This window comes from Calonectris borealis, chromosome 9, assembly GCF_964195595.1.
Source record: "Calonectris borealis chromosome 9, bCalBor7.hap1.2, whole genome shotgun sequence".
NCBI lineage: Eukaryota > Metazoa > Chordata > Aves > Procellariiformes > Procellariidae > Calonectris > Calonectris borealis.
The window spans coordinates 2,754,882-2,774,685 of NC_134320.1; the positions used below are offsets into that span (position 1 = coordinate 2,754,882).

Genomic DNA, 19,804 nt, shown 5'->3' on the forward strand with positions numbered 1-19,804 from the left:
CATACTCGCATTGGAAATAACGACCCCTTTTTCTATAGTGCATGTAATTAAATATTGAAGCACTTCAGCATATGAAGAAATGGACTGTGGTTCAAATAGGAGTTCTCAGTTTGACTGGGTCAGATCGTCTGACCTGGGTTATGAGGGAAGACAGGATTTGTAGCCATTACAGTCCATTGCAGTCTCTAAAGCATGAAATAGCTCGGTGCTAAAACCTCTTACAACTAAACTCGGGATGCCTTGCCAGTGTAAGTGGTACAAGCAGCTCTGATCCTAAAACTTTACAGGTACAATGGTAAATGGTTTCTTTTCCTATAGCTGAAATGTACGCATGTGTGTCAAATTTCCACTGGTCATGAGGATTGAAAAGTTACCACAGCTGTAGTTCCCATCTAAGTCCTATGTACAAAAAAGTCCTTTTACATTAACTATATATGTTACCATTAAGGACATCAAAATGTTATAAGCTGTAAATATATAAGAAATGCAGGACAAAGGAGCAACTCAGATGATTAGATGTTTTTCTTCTGAACTTCTTCAGTACAGAAGGAAAAGTTACTCTCTTTAGTCTCCTGTTCAAACTATTTTGGAAGGTAAATTGTGCAAGTGATAGAGAATTGTAAATCAGTTCCTTTGTGATGGGGTTCAAAATAATTTATGTAAATGGCTCTTTGTAACATTTCTGCTGAATTCAGCAGTGGATTTGTTACAGAAATTTCTTACCACAGCTACTGCTGATGTGATTCTATCATAGATGGAGCATCTGGAGATGTTTTTAATACTAGATTTTCAGAGATTTTTCGGTGACTGTGTAGAATGCTGTATAACATTACTAGCGGTCATGTGAACCCTGTCGATTCTGGCAATGGTTGACTGGGCCATTGGAGCAGCAACCACTTGGCTGTATGGTCAGAGACCCTTTGGATTTCGTGGAGTGTGGCTCAGTGTCAGCTCCTTTATGAGCTGCAGGACAGCTCTCTTAACTGAGTGAGTCACCTCATCTATTCCGATGTATGCATTTGTAGTGTGCTTTTGACTCTTAAAGTTTACCATGTTCTGACTTGAGCCAGGTAGTAGGAAAAGTAATGATACATCTCAAGGTCCAGTACCATTCTGTAGTGGGTTTTAAAATTAAAGAATTTATGAGTAGAAGATTAATACTCTTTTTTTCCTATTATTTGACAAAGTACCAAAGATTGGCTGAAAGTTGTGCTTTGCAAGAAAACATTGTTTTGTTATTTGCCTGCTTTTGTCTTCTATAACCAATATAGTTTGCTCCCAAATCTGCTTTGTTCAGTAAACTGTAAACAAAAATCAAGCGTTTTTAAATAAGAGGATGCAGTTATATGCTGCTTTTTGGCACCACCAACTCCTCTAAGAGGGTGAGACCTGACATCTGATTACGTAGCTAGGATGATACTTCTGAAACTATATTGATGACTGTCCAAATAGCAAAACTGTTGTTCTGTCTTTCTGTCTGTCCTTTGCAAGAATACCGAACTTCAGAGTTTATCCTACCACCTCTTCCACTAGAAATGAGCACAGTTGCATGGTGACACCCATGCTGTGTGCTGGTGCAGAAAGGGCTAGCTTACTCCATACTGGTGGTTTCTAACTTCTGATCACTGACAATAATCAGTTGTTAGTGCTGGAGATAGGAGTTCAAGAAGATTTTTGCCTAATTTGAGACTTTCAGAGGCAGTAGAGGCCTGTCCTGTAGCTTTCTAGACTTCAATTTGCAAGTCAAGTGCTGGCTGACAGTCCCCATCCTAACAGATTGTCATTGTTCAGTTATTTAACTCCAGCATAATCTTTGCATGAATAGAATTTCTTGTGTGTCTTATAGAATAACCTTTTATATCATTAGTATCTGCAATAATTTTTTCCCTTTGGAAAGTGATTCATGTCATCTTGCAGATAGGAAAGACATAAAGCATTATTCTGCAATCACACAAGAAACCCTATTCATTCATAGTTTATATTGTGAAGCCAATCCTGTATCCTCAGGGTTGGAGTTGGTTTCGTGGCAGCAGTCCTAATTACAGAATCTTTCTACAGTAACTGAACTGGGGGCTGTTCTAGAGTCACAACTGGAATGAAATGGCAGGCTGAAAAGAACGACGTATAAATGTTTCTTAATGCATTCAGTCTTTCCATTGTTGCTATTCTTAAATAGTAGGTTTTAGTCACCAACCGAAAGTCGCAACAAAAGCCCATTCAAGCTAAGCCTCTAGACCAGGTTCCCAGATCTGATAACAGGAGTACTCTTCTCCTAGGTTTTGTCTTGACTAGGTTTACATGCTGGATCATGTTTGATGGATCACTGTAAAATAAAGCTGCAAGCTGAGCATGTGCTACCTTGGTCAAGCCAGAGAAGAAATGAGAAAAATAGTTTCTGCTCTGCATCTATAAGCATTTGTGCTGCCTATACAATGTTTTTTTTTTGTCTTGCATAACTGCAGTCAAGTACTCCAGCACCTTGAGTAACCTTAGCATGTTTTTGCAGACAGTGATAATAAGGCAAGTAGTAAATAATCACTGAGAAGACATTAGCTAACCTGGTTGAAAAGAGGACATCAGGTTTTTGATACTGATTCTTTGATTACTTCCTTCCCTGACACAGCAGTAAAAGGTGCCGATGACAGAGGCAGGAGGTAGCAATCTTGTGTTAGCCTTGAAACGTTTGTGTCTGGATTATGTCAATTCCTGGGTGCGATAGTACCAGGGAAAGAGACAAATTGGGAAGAGATTAAAGAATGCAGCAAACGTGCCTGGAGGGCCTGCCTTATACTAAAGCAGAAAGGGCCGACTATTTGTAACATGGCTGAGCAATGGTTTAGGGCATAAGCACCTAAATTTATTTGGGAATTATGAAGTGGAGATGGTGGGAAGTGTGTTATTATTGGGCATAGCTGGAAATACAAAGTTGAACTAAAAAAGAGTCCGTTTAGGTTGGGAATCTGGGAGACCTCTTCATCGAAGAACTCTTTGTGGAATAATCTTACAGACACAAAAAGCTTCGTTGTTTGAAGATGGCTTAAAGGATTGGAGAAATTGACTTAGTCCCAGTGGGGAGGAAATTACCCTTGGAGTCATATAGGAGAAGGAGACAGTGAGTTTAATACATTATTTCTCTAATTAAGGAGTAACTTAATCAAGATGTAATTATTTCCCAAATTAGGTATAAACCCAGACTATTCTTTGGTGGTAAAAAGAAGACCAGTCTCTCCTTGCTGTATATGGTACAGAGGGAGGAAAAAGCTCTGAGAAAGTAAGTTCCATGCTTTTTCAGAAGCAATATTAATTCTTCATCAAATCTGCTGTCCTGAAGACCTCTACTTTCTCTGAATATTACTAACTTTTATTTCAAGAAATGCCACAAAGCTTGTTTGTAGTTGATGGAGGCTCAGAAAAGGAAAAGCAGCAGACTTCTTACCCTGGATGTGTTAGACAGAAGGCACTCGCAGGGAGTCCATGGGTGATTAGACTTTTTGAAGGCATAGAATCATGGGTTTTCCTGTCTGAACAAAGCCCATTAAGTCCTATAAGATGAAGATGTTGGGGAGCCAATAGTACTTTTTTTTAACTGTGTCTCTGATTCAGCAGAGCATTTAGCACACCTGTTAGCGAAGCCTGAGAGTCAGTGACTGGAGGATGTGGAGTCTTATTACCTAGGTTTATGTCTGATGGTATAAGCACCCCGGGGTTTAAAAACAGTTCTGTTTACGCCCTTTATCCCCTGGCACCCTGACTCACTGCTGTGGCTGAGGCACACCTCATACCTCTGATCATCCCTCTGGAAGGCTCTCCCATGCCTATGGGGCTTTGGGGCAGTGCCAGTGGGTGTAGAGGGGAGCAGTACAGGACAGACACATAAGTGTACTGTGAAGCTGGCCCTGGTACAACATGCAACTTGGCCTGCGGTGTTTGATAGGCAGGTGGCAGCCTGTTACAGATATCAGCATGGTAGCTGAAGCAGTTAGTTCATCTTGAATGCGATCATTTCAATGCTTTATATAATCCAAAGAACAAATTGGGAGCGTTTCTCTACAGTGTGCAATTCTACCTAATTGCAGTGAGCAGGTATGGCACATTACAAATTCCATCGAATACTCTTAAATCAGTGCTTCTCAATTTCAAATTAAGCCTTTAAAATATGTAAAATGTGAATGTTCAGCAGTCTTGTGCTATCCCCAGTCCTTAATTACAACAGCACCAAACTGTTAAGGTACTTCCCTTTTGTGTGATACATTTGTATGGGCTTATGAGCTAGGTAGGTGGGATGTAACAAGCACGGGGGGCAGTCATTACATGCAGGTCTGGCCTTTCACATAGTGCTAGATATTTACCTTTGAAAACAAAAGAAACCCATGCTGCAGTGTGACTTAGCTGTGATTTAATCATGTTTTATGAAATGGATTTCTGTTTGTACGGGAATAGAGGGTGCTCAGAATTTCATCGGGGTGTTTTAATTTGATTATTGAAGTATTCAAGAAAGATGAAGCAATGTCTAAAATTTAAGACCCTTAAATCTAGGATTTCCTACTCTTTCATAACAAAGTTAGGCAGCCTTTGTTTTTTCTGGTGCAAGTCTGACCATGATGATAGGAAATGCAGCTGGAAATGACTATGCTAAGTGTAAAACACCCAATTCCTAGTTTTCACAGGCTTCACCTTTATACAGATGTTACTTTCTGCTCTTGATGTCTACACCAGCGGACTTATTAAATACGATATGCTGCTATTTATGTGTTGTAAGAGAATGAAAAACAGTTATTCCTCCTTAAAATATTTTGCATGGTCCCGGAGACCTTGGTGAAAGGCTAAGGGAAGCCAATGTGGCCTTTACTAAAGGCCATGCATTCTTAGAGGCATTAATCTACTTTGCTTCAGGCTGTTTGCAGCTTTTTATAATCCAGAGAGCTTGGAAATCCTGAAAGTGCTTTTCTCTACTGTTCTTTGCCTTATCTTTAGAGTCTTGGAAAATGAAAGTCAGAAATTCACAACGTGATCAAAATGTTTTGCTCCATTAAAATTAAAGGTAATGTTTTGTTCAGTCTGAGGAGGGAAAAAAGCAAATCTGAAAAAAATTGAGTGGTTAAAATAGAGCTGTTAAAATGGCAACACACAGACAGCCTGTGTATAAATATAGGCTAGCTCCTCAGCAGTGTTCTTATATGGTAGATCTGAGTGAAGGAAAAATATCAGCCTACTCTTATTCTGTACAAGCTTGCGTGTTGGTTGTTATGGTCTGCTGCCATATGTTTGGTAGTAGACAAGGCTGCATATTACATGAAAATTATAATGACTCTCACCTTTTTTTTTCTGTTTCAGGGACCTACCTTACCAGCGTGAGAGGGGAATCTCACAAGCATACTGTGGATTTTTTGTCTGTACACGCTACTTGATTATCTATCTTTTACTGACCCACCCAAAAAGAGAGAGGGGTCGAACAAAAATCATTGTCTTGTCACTTCTGCCTAAGAACTGCCTGAATTTTATGACAACTGCCGGAGAAGCTACTTGGACCATTAGAAATGGAGCAGCTCGTGCTGCATCTCTGATCAGCAAAGCTTTCTGCATGGAGTACAAGAATCAAGTTGCCTTAAGTTAAACCATATGCAAGTTGCACTAATTGTTGTAACTGTACTGCTGATACCACTCCAGACTTCGCTACGGCTTTCCAAGGCAGTAGTTTCTCATGTAGTTTGAATATTTTCAACTGACATTTGAATGTTTTTTTAATTAAATCTGGTGTGGCTGTGAAAAGTCGGGGTGTGAACTTTTTCCTGTTAAGTTCATGGTGAATTTTGAAGCCTCACTTCCCAGCGTGATCCGTGCTATGGCAGCAACCTACAGGCTTATGGTCACTTCTGTGAACTGCTACAGCAGTGTGGTGATAGACCAGCACTTTCAGCACACCGTGCATTACTGCACAGGGACTTGCCAAGTGTTTAAGGAAGGAGTTACGTGCATAGTTGCCCACCACAGTGTCTGCGCAGAGCTCAGTGTCCAAGATGCCAACCTAGACCATAAAATTCCTGTTCCTGAAAATGGACTTGCCTTGCCTGGAAATGAGGACTATCAGCAAATCCTTCCAAATAATCCAAGAATCAAAAAGGGCTCTTCAGTGCAAGCCTCCAGCAGTTTAAAGGATATTACCGGTGAGGCAATAAACCTTGCCAGTGGTAAAATAAAGGAATTCTCCTTTGAAAAGCTCAAAAACTCTTCCAGTCATGTGGCCTACAGAAAGGGAAGGAAAGTTCGGTCAGAATCATTCAGCAGACGATCATTTGATTTTGACTTGATTTATGGGCACTTCAACAATGATGAGAATTGCCCTCCCTGTGGCTTTTTGCAGAGTCCCTCACCTGTGGAGAAATGGCAGGAGAGCAATGATGCTCCAGAAGTCACCATGAATCCCATGATTCCCTTCTCCCCTCACTCCTTCTCTGAAGAAAACTTCATTACCCAGATTTTGGAAAAACACAAGCTAGATGGTTCTTCTGGTGGCGATATTAAGGTGTGCTTAGACATCTTGCTCAAGTGCTCAGAGGATCTGAAAAAGTGCACAGACATAATAAAACATTGCATCAAAAAGAAGTCTGCAGACAGTGTTAGTGGAGGGAACAGCAGTGATCCCCTGGCTAATTCAGAAATGATATATATGAATCTGATGACAAGATTTTCTTCATATCTGAAAAAGCTACCCTTTGAGCTGAAGCCACCTGGACACAAGGAAGCTAGTGACTTGGCAGAACTAGTTAACTGTTTTCACGGTTTGCAGCAAACTCCCTTTCCCACAGTATTTGGAGATGAACAGCCACCTAGATACGAAGATATTATTCAGCTGCCATCTTCAAGTGCAGTTCCTCTTGGACTACCAGGTGATCAGTGTGAGGTGACGAGCACCTCTCAGTCCATACAAACAAGTGCTGTGAGCTTTACCTCAAACTCCCTTCACAGCGTCCCACAGGAGAACAGTGTGAGAGCTGTGAAAGATGCTTGTGCTCTACCTCAGTTACCAGCCACAAGCCCCTCTGACTGCACGTCTTCCACTGAGGCTCTGTACATTGAGGAGGAGTCTGATGGGGAAAGAACAGTAGGGAAAATAAAGAAGGCAGAACAGAAAGGGAGCTGGGACAGTTTAGAGCGCAGCTACCAGCTAGCTGGTTGTTCAGACCTAACTGCTAATGCTAAAGCAGAATGTGCTAGAGTGGGAAATGTTGAGCTCTCCCACACTTCTGAGAAAATTACTCCTTTAAAACCAATTTCAGATTCTGTATTGTGTGGTTCCCAAGCTGATGTCTCCAAAGGAGAACAGATATGCAGTAAGATAGACAAGGATGAGATAGACAAACTGCTGCTGGACTTGGAGTGCTTCTCACAGAAAATGGAGACTACTTTGAGGGAACCTTCTCTAAAGGAGAGTGAACCTGCCTGTTTGCAAGTGTTTGGCTGGCAGGGTAGGCAGGTACTACCTCTGGCTCTTGAACCCAAAAGTAAACCCATTGACCCCACTTCCCCTTTGTCAAAAATCATGGAAACCAATGGTCATAAAATGGAAGAGGATGACAAAGCCCTTTTACTGCGTATCCTGGAAAGCATTGAGGACTTTGCCCAGGAACTGGTGGAATTCCAGACAGGCAAGGGAAGCTTGTCCAAGGAGAGGGAAGTGATGCAGATTCTTCAGGAAACTTTAACAACTCCTTCACAGTCCCTCCTTGCAGGGCAAAAAAGCTATGCTGGGGCTGCCTCTAGAGACTCTGTTCCAACTTCAATTCAGCAGGCCCCAGAAGTGATTAAGGTAAGAGAACCAAACCTGTGATGGGATAGTGAATAAAACAAACATGGGAAAATGTGTGTGTGTGGGGTAAATTACATCTGCTAAGTGATTCTTTGTGCTTTGGATGCTGCAGTGTGGAATAACATGCTCAACCTGGCAGAAAGGTAGCATTTATTTAAATACAAACAAAAAAAGGAAACTAAAACTCCTAAGCAAACAAAATATGCCCTGACGTGCAGTTTCACCTTTGAGCTTGTTCCTTTCCTGCTGGTGCTCCTGTAGGCTGTTTGCTTGTGGTTTAAATGGGTCCTATATAATAGAGGGTAGAAGCAATTTTTTAGCTAACTACTTTATTGCTGGGAGCAGGTATTGGACTGGCTCTCACTGGTTCAATGAGAACTTGAATGCTCCACCTCTCTGTTTCCCATCTCCGAGCAGACTCCAACAGCCTTTGTTGTCTTCCTCATCACTAGTTCCTAAAGAGACAGATCCTCCATGGCACAAAGGTTAGAATCTAGGAAGATTTAATTTTTTCCCTGTCCCTAGTGCATAGTGTCATTGTGGAGTCTGCATTGCATGTATCTCTCAAATGAGGAGTAAGTTTTCCCAGGAAAAAGGGTCTTGATGGGAGCCTGCTTTAGAGGGAAACCAAGGCTGTCTGTCCAGCCCTCAGTGCTTTTCATTTGATAACAAGTGCCAAATTTTCAAGACAACTTGGTGCCAAACTTCCAAGTGTGCAGAAAATATGGAGAGGGCTTCAATTTCCCAAATTCACCTTCCACATAGGCACTTAAAAAGTGCCCAGGTTATAAGTGAACTTTCACAGCTCCTTCCAGCTGGAGCATGATGTGCTTGTCTTCAAAACTGTCTGTTTTCCTGAAAATACAGGTATTTGGTGCAATTCTGAAAGGAGGTGGGTGGGATGTGTCTGACAGTACATGACAGTGCTGAGATCTCTTTAGACTAGGCTCTCCAAGTGTTTCTGATGTTTCTCTGGGCATCTTTGCTTGCAGAAAATGGTGAGCATAACCTTGTCTGATATCTCCAGCAAGGGAAAGAGGTGTTTTCTTCGAAGAGTGTAGAATTAAGCAGCTCCAAGAGCTCTAAAGTGATCACTTTTAATAGCTATTCTTGCCTTGTGTATTAATTTACAAAACTTTCTAACTGGTGAAATTCAAACAAAAATGTGTTTGATAAAGTGTGACACTGACTTTGTAGCAGTTTTTCTATGATACTTGAAAACTGGATGCATTTACACTGTCAAATAGCTTATCTGTCTGGTACCTTACCAGCTTCTCTTTCCCTGTTTCACCCACCTAGCCTATGTGTCAGTTTGCTCCCAGCCTGCCTTCTATGGACATATAACGTGCACCCATACTACAAGAGCTCTTGTCTTCCATGCAGCAGCACAACCCTTGCTTTGTGTAGATGTCTAGAACCAAAGATCGTGAGAGAGAATAACTGTCTTGGGGACCCAGAGGAGCTGGAGGGGGCCTGGGCTGAGCACTGCGCAGCGTGGATGCAGCTGGTACCATTCAGAGGGAGTTAGCCCTTAGCAGAGTGGGCAAAAGTCATCTGAACTGCTGGCTCTACACTTATTCTGAGGTTTGCTGTCATTTATAGTACAGATGTGGCCACACTCTTGGCTGTGGACACGAGGCCCTCTCCAGGTATAGCATCTAGGGAATACATCCATGTCCCTGGATAACTCTGCATCTGGCTGGAGCTCCATGTGGATTCTGATTCAGTATTGCACAGTGTGCCTGAATGAATAATATGTAAAGTATTTGTTATATTTTCTTAGGGCTCATAAAACTGTTATCAAATAGTTGCGTGCACACACAAAATCCCCAGAGATCTAATACTGATGAAAACACAGTGCAGCTTTCATTTATTAAGGTTGTGACAGTTTTAATATCCCTCAAATCCTAAGCAATGAAAACGGAAAGGGAGAGCCACTTAGACCAGACTGTTTGCTGGCTTAGTTGGCGTATCTGTGTAGAAATCTGTGCTAACTTATATCAGCAACAGACTTTTCCTTTATCATAAAAGCAATTATGATCCTCCACAGAGAACAATGGAATTACTTCCCTCTTCATTTTCAAAACCAAAATATTTAGAAACTAGGACATGAATACTCAAGAACTCCATCAATTTACAGGGCAAGTAATGAGTGCATCATGCTTCTTTCAGGCAGGCCAGGAAGCATTGCATACTTCTAGACTATCCGACATTTCCCATTCTGAGATCCAGTTTTCCGTTGCTTATCTCTGAAACTCTAACTATTTGTTTTAAAATTTCCTGTTCCATGTGCCTGTCTTAAGCTGATTTTTTAATATGTTATTTTTGAAAGAAATAGTTCAGTGCAAACAGTTCAGTTGTCTGTTAGAGGCTAGCAAAAAACCCAAATATTTTTCTATATTTTTGTCTCTAGATAGGAGGGCAATAAGGAGTGAAGCCTGGGTGGACTGGCAGGTGTGAGGGAAATGGGGGGAAACTAGAACCAGTGAGTAGCGAAGAAGGTGGAGTTGGGACTGTTGGGATTCTCTGACCTGATCTGTGGAAGTGCTGGGTGTCAGGGGTTTGTTTTTGTTTGGTTTTGGTGGGTTTTTTTTGGAAGGGAAAGGGTGCTGCTACCTTTTGAATAAAATGTCATGTTATGCAAAGTCCTTGGAAAATTCAGTGGTGGATGTTTTTGACCTTAACCTCTGTGCCCTTGGTCTGCCATCTGCACAGGATGACGGAGTAGTTAAATTCAGTTAACGCTTGCAGAGTACTTGGTACTCTAGTGAAAGTACCGTAGAAAAGTCTGTGAGAAACTTACTCATTCTGTTTTCAGAATCAAGTTTGAGTAGTGCAGGGCTCTGCTTCAAGTCCTGCTCATGCTTTTCATTTTAAGAGCTGTTGGATAAAGTATGTGAATAATTTTGGGAGCAGAGACTAGGACTAGGGTTTGATACAGAAAGAGGCCTCTTTTTTGTCCTTCCTCTGTTGGGTAAATCTTCTCAAAAGGATTACTCATGGTGTAGGGAGCCAGAAAGAGCAGTCCTTCTTTCCATTTCTCTCTCCCCCATGCCTCAACTTACTGTTGCATGGTTTTGATTCTTTCTTTATGCTATGATGCTTGTATACAAGATAAAAATTTTTAGTTAGGTTTGTTTTCTGCCAGATTAGTAAATGGAATTGCTCACACTGAGGTCAAATGGGAGGTACAACTGTTTCTGGACAGAGACTGTAGCCTGTATCAGAACTGGTGTGGCCAGCAGGAGCAGGGAGGGGATCGTGCCCCTGTACTGGGCACTGGTGAGGCCGCACCTCGAATCCTGTGTTCAGTTTTGGGCCCCTCACCACAAGAAGGACATGGAGGTGCTGGAGCGTGTCCAGAGAAGGGCAACGAAGCTGGTGAAGGGCCTGGAGCACAAGTCTGATGGGGAGCGGCTGAGGGAACTGGGGGTGTTCAGCCTGGAGAAGAGGAGGCTGAGGGGAGACCTCATCGCGCTCTACAACTACCTGAAAGGAGGTTGTAGCGAGGTGGGGGTCGGTCTCTTCTCCCAAGTAACAGCAATAGGACGAGAGGAAATGGCCTCAAGTTGCGCCAAGGGAGGTTTAGATTGGATATTAGGAAAAATTTCTTCACAGAAAGGGTTGTCAAGCATTGGAAGAGGCTGCCCAGGGAAGTGGTGGAGTCACCATCCCTGGAGATATTTAAAAGACGTGTAGATGTGGCAGTTAGGGACATGGTGTAGTGGTGGACTTGGCAGTGCTAGGTTAACGGTTGGACTCAATGATCTTAAAGGTCTTTTCCAACCTAAACGGTTCTGTGATTGGGGAGGAAGAGGGTTTACAGAGTCGAGAAATAGTCTCAGACCACCTTGTCTAACCACATTATATCTCAGATGGTAGAGCCTTGAGTCAGGTATCCAGAGGCCGTTCCCTGCTGCCACATGTTTCCTCTGGGCTGGCTCTAGGTAGCATCTATCTAATCCTACTTCACCTGAATGACTGATGGGGGGGTGTTGCTGGGACTCTCAGAAGTGTTCCTAATTTACTGTGACCTAAAACATTGTCCTGAGGCCACACACCTTGCTTTTATGTATCAAAATGTCTATGTTGCATGCTTAAACAGGTGGCCCGAAGATGGCTCTGAGTGGAATTAAGGCTGTTTCATAATCATACATGAAGTTAAGGTTGATCTGGCAACTTCGTACTTCTGCCCCTTCAAAATGCTACTTCGTAATTCTGTGTGCTGCTTCGTTTTGCAAATTTAATGATATGCTTATGAAGGGTCTTGTGGGGCAATTAGCTGTAAAAAGTTTCTTCTATAACATCATAGTGACTTTAACTTTGTTAAATTTTTTCAAAATGCATCCAAAATATAATGGAAAACTCTTTCTGGAAAATCAGCTTTCGTCTACATATATTACAAATTGTTTTGATCAGATATTGATAATTTCTGTCAATTAAGCTATAGACACAATCTGCACTCTTTTCAAACATCAATTATTCATTATTTCTAAACCCAAATAGTAAAAAAAGGGGGCATTTTTTTTTCTGTTTGGTAATAATTATTGCAATAAATGAAAATAGTAAGTGAATCTTAAGGTATCTCAGAATCAAAGATGACACAGAAAAAAAAAAATCAGATGAAATTAAAGAATTAAAAGAACTGATACCAAATACTTAGGGACATGTTCATGACACGTGGGCACCTTTTGTAATCAGAACAGATACAGTCTCTGCTTGTGTGAAATTGGTTTATCTTGAAGTAGACATCTAAAGGTAGGTGAAACAAAGCCTAGTGATACATGTTGAATTTTTCAGCCTCATTGACTCTAAAACCAAGAAAGTCACACTGTTGCTGGAGAAGTTTAATTTGTTTTGAAAACAGTTGAAGCTGGTGCCCTTCTCAGCTATAGAGAGTGCATTGAATTGTTGCAGCCAGGCTTTGGGGTACAGCTAAATCCTGTGATGATTAAATCATCCAAATCTTTTAGGACTAAGCCTCCAGCTTTAGGCACAGGTGAGATTCTTTCTGTGTTCTGATGGCTAACAAGGCAATCTGACACCTCTTTCAATTTGACATCTCTCACCTTCACGCTTTAAACTGTGTCACTTACAGCAAGGAGGCATTTCTAAATTTGACTGCAGTTCGTTCAGTTGATCTGTAGGCTGTTGATACCAGATTTTTCTGCTGTGGATTTTGGCCAGTTGACTTCGAAACTGTTGATATAAGATTCTCTTGCTCTCAATTTCTTATAGTACTGTATATTTATGTTTTTATTTATACCCACTTTGTGTGTTTTGAGGATAGGAAGTATCATACTAGGAACCTGCTATATTGTAAAAAAAATGGAATTCAGACACAGCAAGCCTTGTCTCCAGATTACTTGTATTTTTCCAGGTTGTCACTGCAAAAAAACCCAAACTTCTGGGATCTTTTGTGACTGGTTGATTTGTGAATGAAAAATGTGTGGGTTTTTTGTTTTTTATTGTGTTTTTTTTTTTTAAGAAGTAGCTAGTGATTGCTAGATCAATATGACTCTTTCACGCATACATCTTTTAAAGCCCCGTGTAGCTGGTCTGGAGGCAGCTGTAGGTATGAGAGGTTCTTTGGACTACACTTCCTCTGCAGTCTGTAAACAGGGTGGCAGTCTGTAAGCAGAGTGAAAGTTCAATGGAAAATGAAGTAACTACACTTGACACAGACGATTTAAAATAAATCACCTTCTGACATGCTGCTGTATGAGATGTGCAGGACTCCCAGTACAGTGGAGCTTTGTGGGCTCTTTAGGCATTGCCTTAATGTTTAGAAAAAATTGTCAGAGTCAGAAAAACAAAATGTATTCCAAAACTTTTGCATATGGATCTGTGTATCCTTCACTTAGTGGCAATTCCAGTTAAAACATTCCTGCCGGCCTTTTTCTTTTTTGGGGCTCCTTTCCTCATTCCCATCCTCATCCTACCACTCTGTTAGGCTTCATATTCATTTGCAGGGCATGTGGCAAAGTGGGCTGGTGACATCGTAATAACCTTGTGATTCTTCAGACTTGTAGCTGTGAATAAACACCTGGACTTCAGAGCTTTTCCAGCTCCCAGTTTAGACATAGCTACAGTGACCTAAATGCACCAAAACTATGCTACATTGTTGTTCAGATCTTTCATAAAGAACTGGATTCCACAGCCCAGGTTGTGGGACCATGGCCTGATGATTGAGAAGCAACAGGAGATCTTGGGGGTTTTGGTACAGATTTATGAGGACATTAAAAAAAATTCCTTTTGTGAACGTCAGCTGGGAGTCTCTCCTTTAGTAAATAGCCTAATTAACGGCACAAGAGCAAATTTATGATGGTAAGAGCATCCTTTTGGATAGGCTGTTTCTGTGTCTATCTGTAGTCCAGTTATATTAAGTGATGCTGTATATGAAGTAACCTTGGGCCCTCTACGGGAAACCAGGAGGAGAAGGATATCAGAGGCACATGTGGTCTGATAAAAGCTTTCTGTTGATGAGGCTCAGCGAGACCTTTTCATTTCAAATGTAGTATCTTGAAAAAAGCAAGCCCTAGTAGCTAGAAATCGGATGTTGTTCTGTGTTACTAAGCTTACAAAGTAAACTGGCAAAGTAGCTAGGACTCTTGAAGTCAGGTAGGGAAAGGAGGCCATGGGACTAGGTGTTTGTTCATCTTGTGGAGTAAGAACTGGATTTAGGCCTTTGTTCAGCACCGTTGTCCTGATAGGAGAGGGAGAATACACTTTTAGCAAGCCTAGACAAAATCTGAGCAAGAGTTTGAAGCCTTCTTGCTCAAGGTCGCTCAGATAGAGTAGACTATTGTCCACTGAGAATTGCTTTGCCTTTGCTTTGTGAGAGTTATGGAAAAAGTGAATAAAAAGAATGATACATTTTGGTGTCTTTATAAAACAGTTTTCTTAAGAACTGCTTTAGAATGCCTGAGCTTATTAACCAAGATAATCCTTATGTGCTTGCTTGGCATTAAAGAAACTAGATGATTTGTTTTTTCCAAGCAAGAAGGAAAAGTTTATGTTTTTTGAAAATTACAGCCTTTGGTCTAGAGTGGGAACTAATGCTGATCTTCTGCTTCATCACCTCAGAAGCAGGGACCTCAAACCACTAGCATCATATGCACACGGGCCTTGACTGAGAGCATGTGGTTTGACTCTAGCTGAGTCTGACTGATGCAAGTTTGTACCTCGGGTTTCAACACTGAAGCATATAAATTAAGAACTATTGGGGAAGATGGTATATTTAGCCACTTCTGCAGTGCATCTAATTTTAGCACTCTTGGTAGTGGTGGTGGGTGCTTCCTTTCCCGTATTACCCCTGGCCTATTACAAGCCAAGGACAGATTGTCTGTCATGTAGCCAGCAGGGAAATAGATTCTGTTGTAGATCATGTTTCTCAATTAAAGTATTACAAGAGGCAGAAGATCCTGGTGGTACTGAAAGATACTTTGAATATCAGTTAAAAAAGGGAAGTCTGGCTTCAGGAGTAAGATAAAATCTCTAGATGTTGTCCTTGTGAAGAGAAAGAAGACATAGTATGTTGAAACCATTTGCCATTTTTTGCCTGTAAAAAATCAAAACCAAGAAAGCAACGTACTGGTCTTGACGTGGTCTCCTACAGAGTCCCTGTGCCCCTTCTGGAAAGGGCAATATCTGCTTAGGAGCTGACCAGGATGATGATCAAGGAAAGTTCTCTGCGGAGGGACCCAGACTTAGGAGGGGAGCTAGCTTTCCTTGCGAAGGGCTGTGATTTTGTTCTTCCATCTCGATTCAAGAGGAGGCTGAAGTCATTCCAGCAGGCCCAGGTTTGAACGCTTGGCATTTCTTTCTCTTTTTCTGTTGCTTTGTATTCTTTATTGGATCAGAGAATCAAACTGTGTCCCCCCTAGGCGTGTCTATTTGCAGAAAGTTATTTGCAGCTAGATACCAGTAGGTTTAAAAATAAACCTTCCAAGCTTAGATTGCAGAGTTAAAATGTCTTTGTAAACAAGGGGAGAAAATTAACAGCAAGGGCAGTGATTTAATAGGGAGAAGTAGTGCAAGAATATTAAATCTTTTCTGTGTTTTTTGTAAAAAAAACCCTATTTGTGTATGTGAGTGCTCCGAATGTTTCTTGTTGCATGTGGAACCACCACAACATTCTGCTGTATTTAGTGGATTGTGCTCTCTACTGTACAAATGTGTGCACAGACCAGCCTACCTGGCTTTGGCATTTGTGATTTTACCATCACAAGGTGCTCCTTTGTGCTGTTTCCCCTTATCTCTGGGCTGTGGCTGAAGGAGATAACAGAATCATTTAGGTTGGAAAAGACCCTTAAGATCATGGAGATGTAGCCAAAGAAATGGAAGTTGTACCATGGCTATATGTCTCCGTAAATCCCAGCTGCTGTACTCACTTTCTGGGACAAAAGATGGCAAAAGATTGGAGTAGTTTATGCTAGGACACCAAATGGGCATGTAGCCGCCCCAGATATACAGGGGGTCACAATATGCTGAAATCAGCCCATCTTGACCTTCATCTATTTTTAAATAATCAGTGACCCACTGAGGAAGTTAAAAAGTTGAAATTATGAGCAGTGCAGCTGTTTCCTAAGAAACCGCTATTAAAATCGCTCCAGAGTATATTGTAGCACATTTTGTTTTCATGATTTCTGGTGACAGGTTGAAGTACATATATGAGGTTAATCTCTGGAACATGTTTTTTCACTCCCTAGAGGAGAATTGCATGAAGTAATGATGTGTAGTAATAGCTTGGGCGGGGACCACGAGCAATTTAGAAGAGACTAACAAGGACCATGCAGCACAGCTAAGTTCACTCTCCAGAGTTAGTCTGCTCACCTAAGGATATAATCAGGGTATGGTTTGCAGGGAGAGATAAGATCTAGTAGACCAACTGGAAAGATTGACAAGCCTTTGGTACACGAGCCCTCCGCCTGGTCTGAAGTAGAAGCAGCGACCTTCACTGCTAAATGCGAGGAGAATAACTGCTCTGGGGCTGCAGATCCAAGGCAAGTGAACTAATGCAGTGGGCAATTGCAGCTGAAAAAAGATGGTCTTACTTCCTCTTCTCTTTATTCCAGTACTTGTTCCCTCTTGCTACCTCCTCACTGTGTGTCACCCCTGTCTTGCACTGGGTCCCACGGGCCTTTCTGTGAGCTGGCTTAACTCATAACATGGTATAAGATCATCCAGCAGCAAAGCTAAGTCCATTTTCTGCCTTTCCAAGTGAGTTAAATTGGTTCACAGAGGTGTCTGGCAGGCTCTGGAGCTGGCACTTGGTATGCAATGACAAGGTACATTTGGGAGTGGAGGACAGAGGTGGGAGTTCTCCCACTTGGCAGCAGCGAGATGTTAATTTTTGTGCCTTATGGGCTATACGTTGTGGCTTGGGTGTGTTAGTGTGAGATGACGTGAGAGTAGAGGTAATTGGACTCGCTAAGTACAGAAGAAGTGCTAGCAGGAGGAAAGGTAATGAGGCAGTGATAGGGAGCAGAGAGATGAGTGATAGGTAGTTTGTGGAACACATAGATGTTGGCCAGAAAGGCAAGGGAGGAGAAGGTTTTTTGTAAAACCTGTATCTCTTTTAAGAGCTGTAAATTTCAGTTCTCGTGCTCGTCTTTTGCAGGACTCTTCATGGAATATCAGAGACCCTCCCATAGCAGTGTTGGTAGGAAGGGACGTGTCTAATCCAACATCTCACTTGTAGGAAGACTGTTCCTAACACTAGGTCACATCAGAGTTGTCTTTCTCTGAGTCTTGAAAACTCCCCAAGGATAAGGATTCTTCCCACGCCCTTCTGGTGACCTCTTGCAGGCTGTACTACCCTCGCTTAAATTCATCCTCCTACTGTCCAGCCTAACCCTCCCAAGCTGCAATTTATGGCTGTTGCCCCTTTTACACTGTTTGGCTCTACGATCTCTGTAACTGTGCTTCAAATAACTGTAGGCTGCGATTAGCTTCCTCTTTGCCTGGCTAAACAGGCCCAGCCCCTCAGTCTCTCCTGCCACGTGCTCCTGACCCTGGCTATCTGATTTGCCTTTTGTAGATCTCTGTCCGGTCTCTCCCCATCCCTTTTGAAGCGAAGGCCCAAAACTGGTCACAATAATCCAGATGCAGTCTCACTGGTGTCAGGCAGAGGAGATGATAACTTCCCATGTTCTCCTGGCCCTACTCCTAATGCAGTCTAGTACATCATCTGCCTTATTTGTAGTTAGACAATGCTGCAGGCTCCATCTCCCCCGCATCCTTTTCAGCAGGGCTGTTACTCAGCCAGTGGATTTCCAGCCTGAACTGGTGCTTGGGGTTGCTGTGCACAGCTGGAGAATTTGGCACCTTTTCTCATGGAAGTAGTTGAACAGTTTGTCAAGGTGTCTCACACACCTGAGGTTCTGCCGTTCATCATGCCAGCCCTCCCCCTAGGTAAGTGTCATCTGCGAATCAGGACAGATGAGAATTGCAGTGGGGGTTCTGTGTGGAGTGGGGGTTTATGCCCACTGTTGTCTTTCTGTCTGAATTAATTTGGGTGCACACTAGTTGTTTTCTCTATGGAGTTTTCAGGGAAGCATGTGGAGTGTGGGCTGAAGTATATCAGTTGTGGGAAAGGCGTGTGTAAGATCTATAGGCGCATGTGTCAGTGGAGGCATGTGAAGTCTGTGTTTTCAAAACTCAACTGAATAAGGCCATGAGGAACTTGATCTAGCCTTAGAATTAGCCCTGTGTCCCTTCCCACCTAAATCCTTTTGTGATTCTGTGTTGCTTAGATAGAGTTTGTTTTCATTTGTGTTTTACTGTGATTGGACTTTGTTTCTGCTGGTGAGTTTACGATTTATAGTAGAAAAGATTCTCTCCAGAAATGCATTTTCTCATAGCCTGTCCTCTTTGTGCTGCTAGGAGCCATGTGCAGATGAACCTTTGCTGTTCTTACCCCCCTTCGAGATGGGTAAAAAAGAGGCAGCAGAAAGACACAATGATGGGAAAGGGCTTCAGGGAAGGAAAGGAAGAGAGAAAGTCTAGGGCGAAAGATACAAATCAGCTCTGGAGAACTGGTGATCCTTGAGGATGGCTTGTGTCCAGTTACCATCACACTTCAGTAAGACAGGAACTGTAAAAAATGGAAGGAGACATTAAGTCAGCACTATGGACTGCGAGAAACCAGGCTGAGTCATTGTACCCTAGAAAAGAGGATTACAGAATCCCAATTGGAAAAAACCAAGAAACTGGTAAATTTATTATCTAGGCTCCTGTTGGAGATTGGGGCCAGGAGGAAGGAGTGGAAAGTATTTGAGCACTTGACGTGATAGTACTTCCTTCCGTGGAGTTTTCTGCTGCGACTGGCAAGTCCCTGAGAGACAGACCTGGATGGTAGAGGGTTAGTCTCTGTGCTTTGTTTGTGTAGCTACAATAAGGCTGTAGTTCTGTCTGGTTTATTTATAATGCAGATGTCTCTATTTTAGTCTGTCCATAAATAAATTATATGATTGGCAAAGGTGATATAGTGGACAGACAGATTTCAAGTTAAGGTAAATTACACTATGCTATAGAGCAGTATTTAAAAATGAGCTTTAATCTCACCTTCCTCTTTAGCAAAAAAAAAAGTTAGTCTGTTAGCTATTGGTAACAAAGCTAAAAGATTTATTACAATATTTGTAGTTTCCTTTTTTAGTTGTCCTTTCTGAAAATGCACATCCCTGTTGGAGAAATATGTTCCACTAAGCAAACAGCATTTAAGGTTAACTTTTTGCAATAAGAAACTGTTTTTTTCCAAGGAACTCCCACAGAATTTCCCTTCATATCGCTTGCTTTATTTTTTTTCACAAATAGTTGTAATTACCTCCTTGCTGTCTCCATAGTGGTTGGCATCTGGTTATACCCATCCCAGAGTATTAACTTGCAAGATTGTTCTAGGGAGCAGGATCCTCAAGAGCTAGTTGCTGCTTGTTGTTTTCTTTTTGTGTTGTTGTAGACAGCTCATTTCTTACATGAGAAGGAAGAAGACAAAGT

General features: G+C 41.9%; 1 protein-coding gene across 1 annotated transcript in view; it reads left to right on the forward strand.

Annotated features, from left to right (window-relative positions):
* Positions 1–19,804, forward strand: part of PPP2R3A (protein phosphatase 2 regulatory subunit B''alpha) — a 58,125-nt gene that overhangs the window by 8,734 nt on the left and 29,587 nt on the right. Inside the window, exon 2 of the mRNA XM_075157921.1 lies at positions 5,335–7,807. Coding sequence (XP_075014022.1) covers positions 5,801–7,807 — 2,007 coding nt within the window. The 5' untranslated portion in view covers positions 5,335–5,800. The remainder of the gene's footprint in view (positions 1–5,334; positions 7,808–19,804) is intronic.